Source organism: Rhamphochromis sp. 'chilingali' (genome assembly GCF_963969265.1).
Source record: "Rhamphochromis sp. 'chilingali' genome assembly, chromosome: 1".
Taxonomy (NCBI): Eukaryota; Metazoa; Chordata; class Actinopteri; order Cichliformes; family Cichlidae; genus Rhamphochromis; species Rhamphochromis sp. 'chilingali'.
The window spans coordinates 58,744,372-58,749,383 of NC_137929.1; the positions used below are offsets into that span (position 1 = coordinate 58,744,372).

At 40.0% G+C, this 5,012-nt stretch overlaps 1 protein-coding gene across 1 annotated transcript; it reads left to right on the top strand.

Annotated features, from left to right (window-relative positions):
- Window positions 1–371: 371 nt before the first annotated feature.
- On the top strand, window positions 372–4,010 carry LOC308409336 (heat shock 70 kDa protein 12A-like; the record flags this gene model as incomplete). Its single annotated transcript, XM_080901992.1, has 4 exons — window positions 372–653; window positions 1,487–1,711; window positions 1,781–1,952; window positions 2,938–4,010. The coding sequence occupies 4 exons, from the start codon at window positions 372–374 to the stop codon at window positions 4,008–4,010; spliced, it is 1,752 nt and encodes a 583-aa protein (XP_080758118.1).
- Window positions 4,011–5,012: the final 1,002 nt, after the last annotated feature.

Here is a 5,012-nt window from a genome sequence, read left to right on the forward strand (position 1 = left end):
GTCCAGAGAGGAAAATAACAAAAACTTAGCTGTGTACTTCATACTCTGTCATATCATTTCAAACTAAGGAAAACTGATGAACAAAACTTTAAATTACATTCAGGCATTTTCACGTTTAAATAATTTTAACTAGTGTAACCTTTAAATCTGCCAGTTTATGCAGATGATAAATGTTGATATAATGCACTTACCTGCTTTGAGTACTCATCGTGGTGTCTCCTGTCTTGTTTAGTGAAAGTCTTTTTCCAGTCTGACACAAGTACGACTGTTACACTGAACTCCACAGACCAAGGGGTGGAGTTCAGTGAGGTCCGCCCCCTGGTTTGTCCATAAATACTCTGTAACTGCTGCTCTGCAGCACTGTTTCCACAATGGATAACTCATACATCATAGCGATAGACTTTGGCACTGCGTACAGTGGATATGCTTTCAGTCTGAAAAAAAGAGAAGCAGAAACAGAACCTCGTTTAAAATACTGGGGTCAACAGGTTTCACTGAGGACCCCAAAGACTCCGACCTGCATCCTTTTTGATGAGCATGAAAAATTTCTCAGCTTTGGTTATGAAGCCCAGTCAGCTTATTTTAGAACACGAGGTGATGAAGCCAGAAAGAAATTCTTCTTTGAATGCTTCAAGATGTCCCTCTATGGCAAAGTAAGTGTAACGATCTGATTATATCAATATTCTGATATCTCCCTTTCTCTCTCTCTCTCTCTCTCTCTCTCTCTCACTCCCTCTCTCTCTCTATCTCTCAATACACACACACACACATACTTTTTAAAATTTAAATAATTTTAAAAAGTGTAAATTTGTTCAGTATTGAACAGCAGAAATGAGTCTTTCTTGTCGGAAGTAAGTAAAATAACAGCGCTGTAAACAACGGTAGACTGGTGGGCAATAAGCAGAATAATGCAGAAAACAGATTTTAAGATGGGAAACTGTTCTTTAAGTGCACTGAGAGAGAGGGAGGGAGAGAGAGAGCTCTGCATGAAGTCAGATTTTATCGTGGTGGAAGCAAAATAGCAAAAGTATTCATGATTCATGACGATGGTTATGTAAAGCGAAATGCAAAGCGTAGTTTGGATCTTCTTTTGCTGCTGGTTCAGTGAATTTTGTTGGGACAGACAAAACCTGCAGCTCAGAAAGACGCAAAAAAGGCGTAAATGCAGAGCGCGTTCCCACCGACGCATCAGGATCTGTGAGCTGTCGGCTTTCAGCCCCGATGGCATACGGTGTACGTGCCGTCGGTCACTGACTCTGATGCATTGACAGATCCGCTCTTTGTGTGGTTGTTGAAATGGTTTTGTGAAGTTTAACCTGAGATTCTGACGTTTCGGGCGAAATGCATTTATATTAAAAATCGATTCGGGATTTTAATGAATCGATATCACGTTATCCAAGTAAGAATTGATTTTAATCGATGAATTGATTATCAAAACCCACTTCTATTACAAACCTATTAACTAATATCCAGTCTGCCATCATAGAAAGTTAATAGTGATGTGACAATTGAAGCTGCAAATGGACGGTCAATGAAGGCACTGAAGGTGTTCACAGAAGCTCTGAGATACCTGAAGGAGGACGCTCTGAAGTTCATCTCAGAAAATGCTGGTGGGAAGCAGTTCATAGCCTCTGACTTCACCTGGGTGGTGACTGTACCGGCCATCTGGGATCCTTCAGCAAAACAGTTCATGAGAGAAGCTGCGACACAGGTAAAACGACAATATGTACTGTACAGTTGTTTTAAAATGAAAAAGAATTTATTTACCTTTGATTTATAGGCAGGAATTGTGACCGCAGGAAAGGAAGACAGACTGGTTATTGCACTGGAACCAGAAGCAGCCTCAGTCTGGTGTAAGAAGCTGCCAGCTGATGGTTTTGAAACAGAAAATAACAGTGGAGTCACATTTGAACAGGCTTCAGGAACACGATACATTGTGGTGGACTGTGGAGGTACTCTATGTTTTCATAGTGCAGTTTTTCTTACTTTTTATGTTTTTATGGTTTGAAAGAGGAGTGAAAGAAGCCATTTATGTCCACTGTGAGCGGCCATCATTGAACAGCGGTGGTGGTTTACGACACCAACTGTCTGCCAGCTATAATCCAGTTTTGACATCCCTTTCCAGATGCCTTAACGCCCACTCACAACCTGGGCCATCTGACCTCAGGAAATCACACGATAGGGTGGGGTCAGGTTCCACAATAAGCTCACCCGAAACCCTGGCTGATTGTGACCCACACCCATTTTCATGCCTTGGCTCATGTGATTAGGTAGAATAGAATAGAATGCCTTTACTTTCACTATACAGATATACAATGAGATAGCCTACAGAGCATCTCCTGATCAGTGCAAATGTGTGTGTGGGGGGGGACAATGGCTCATGTGATTAGGTAGAGGATCATTAGGGGGTCCATTGAACTCGAGGCAAATATACTGTTTATAAGATCGGGGAAACCTGCAGTCAGCTGAGACTGAAGAAGTCACTTGGATGAGTGATGAAACGTTTCTCCCACTGAAACCGCTACGTCCAGATGAACAGAATCAACTTTTTGAGATATACAGTTTCATACAAATTTCCTGTATCATATTTATATACACTTACTATGTTATTATGTATGTTTGTATTTAGATAAATTATTTGTCCATTGAAGCATGAAACCAGACTGTTATGGGTTTCTAGACTGATGTACAGTGAGTAAACAGAGGAGCTCCAGGTTTAAAGATTAGTTTGTTTCCACTGTTATACAGTCTAGCGCTGTTAAAATATATTTGTATCAACTCTTTATCATTGTATGCGGCAATATACACACTTGTGTATAGTTCTGTGTATTCACCAGTGAGTGATAAAGGCCCCAAACTCTGCATTACGAGGGTGGAGGAGAGAATAATTTGTAAAGATGCTATCACTTATTTTTAATTACTGTCTATGTGTTGCAGGTGGAACCATTGACATCACTGTTCATGAAGTCCTGGAGGGAGGAGCCCTGAAAGAGCTGCACAAGGCCTCAGGAAATGATTTTGGGGGACAAACTGTGGATAAAAAATTCAAAGAGTTTCTCAGAGAAATCTTCAGTGATAGTTTGTGGAATGAATATGAAAATAAGCATCCAGGAGAGCTGCAGAAGATGATGTATGATATCTCAGTTTTAAAAGAGAATGATGATGATGTGGACATCAGCTGCCCATATAAGCTGGGTGAAATGGCAAAAGAAAAGCAGAAAATGGAAAAGTTTTTTGAATCAGTGAGAGGTGTTTCCTGGAATGAAGGATCCATCAAAATCTCAAAAGAGAAAGTACGATCTTTCTTTGCTGAGAGTCTGAATGGCATCACCAAGAGTCTCAGAGAAATCCTGAAGAAAGGTTTCACCATTGAGTACATTCTGTTAGTCGGGGGCTACTCTCAAAGCCTGATTCTGCGTCAGCATATTACCAATCAGTTTAGTGATCAGTGTAAAGTTCTGTGTCCTTCTCATCCTCAAGAAGCAATCATGAAGGGAGCTGTGCTGTTTGGAAGAAACCCAGCATTGGTGGCATCTCGAATAAGTGCCTTTACTTACGGGGTTTCTTTGTCTCTTAGGTTTGATGCATCCAAGCATAGGGCAGACAAGAGATACACAAACAAAGAGGGTGAGTGGTGTGATGGTATTTTCTGTGTACTGGTGAAGGAAAATGAGGAAGTGGGCTGGGATAAAACCAGTGAGTACAGCTGCACTCCAATAGAAAGAGATCAGACAGCGATTACATTTGCATTTTATCGCACAGAGAGAAATATCCAAGGACTAATGTATGTGGATGAGTGGGGAGTAGAGAAAATTGGTTCTATTATTCTTGAGTCACCTGTCACAGCACGCGGCATGAATCGTGAAATCAAACTACAAATCAAGTTTGGTGCCACAGAAATGACTGTCACAGCCATAGATGTAGATTCAGGTTCAACTGTTAAAACTGAGCTCGACTTCATGGCTAAATTAAAGAGATCATTCAGAAACATGGCAGAAGTGATTTCCTGAAACATCAGACAAACAAATAAATATATAGATGTTAGAGTCACTGCTGTACTTAAGCTATAATAGGTACTCTAACAGTTTCTTTTCTGTATCACACAAGTAGTGAAAACATCTTCTTATGAGATCTAATGAGAACCTGTGTGCAGTTACACTGAAGTTTATTAAAGCATTTTTGTTTTATTACCATTAAAAATGTACAGATCATTCTTACAGCCAACAAGTGTGTGTGGGTGTGTGTGTGTGTGTGTGTGTGTGGGGGGGGGGGGGGGGGGGGGGGGGGATGCACAGTTCTGAATTCCACTGCATGAAATTGTCTTTATCAGTGCATGTGTGAGTTAAGGGTGGTTATGGCCTTTGGTAATAAACAATAGGGGGTCCGTGTCCCTCTTGGGGGGACACTCCCATATGGTTTAAATCTGGGACTCTCCACCATTTGACTCTAGATCTGAAGAAGCTTCTTGAAACTTAGAGAAGTCCAGACGCTTTTCTTTCCATTTACATTCTACTCATACAATGATGTTTTATGCCAAAGTTTACAGGAGTTCAGATAATTTAACTTTATCAATGTATTATTAATACAATGAAGATAATTTAGGCAGAACACATCTCCAACATAATGTTGTGTTTTGGATATTTATTTATGTTAGCCTGAGAGGATGAAACTAAAATCATGCAGGTCTCACAGTTAAAACATTATATCGACCAGAGTTAGTTGATACCAGATAACTAAATTGATATTGCTCCCAAAATTTAGAGAATCAAATACAGGGAAGTTAAGCTAAGAAAACATGAGTTTGGTGCTGGTGTCCTTACACACTTGTGTATAGTTCTGTGTATTTACCAGTGAGTGATAAAGGTCGTAAAGTCTGGAAGCATTTTTGCTTTATTACCATTAAATTATTACCATTAAAAAAGTACAGATCATTCTTACAGCCATTTAAAGCAGACACAGACTTCCCCAAGACATCAAACTGTATAAATAAAACTTGTGTATAATTCAATCCA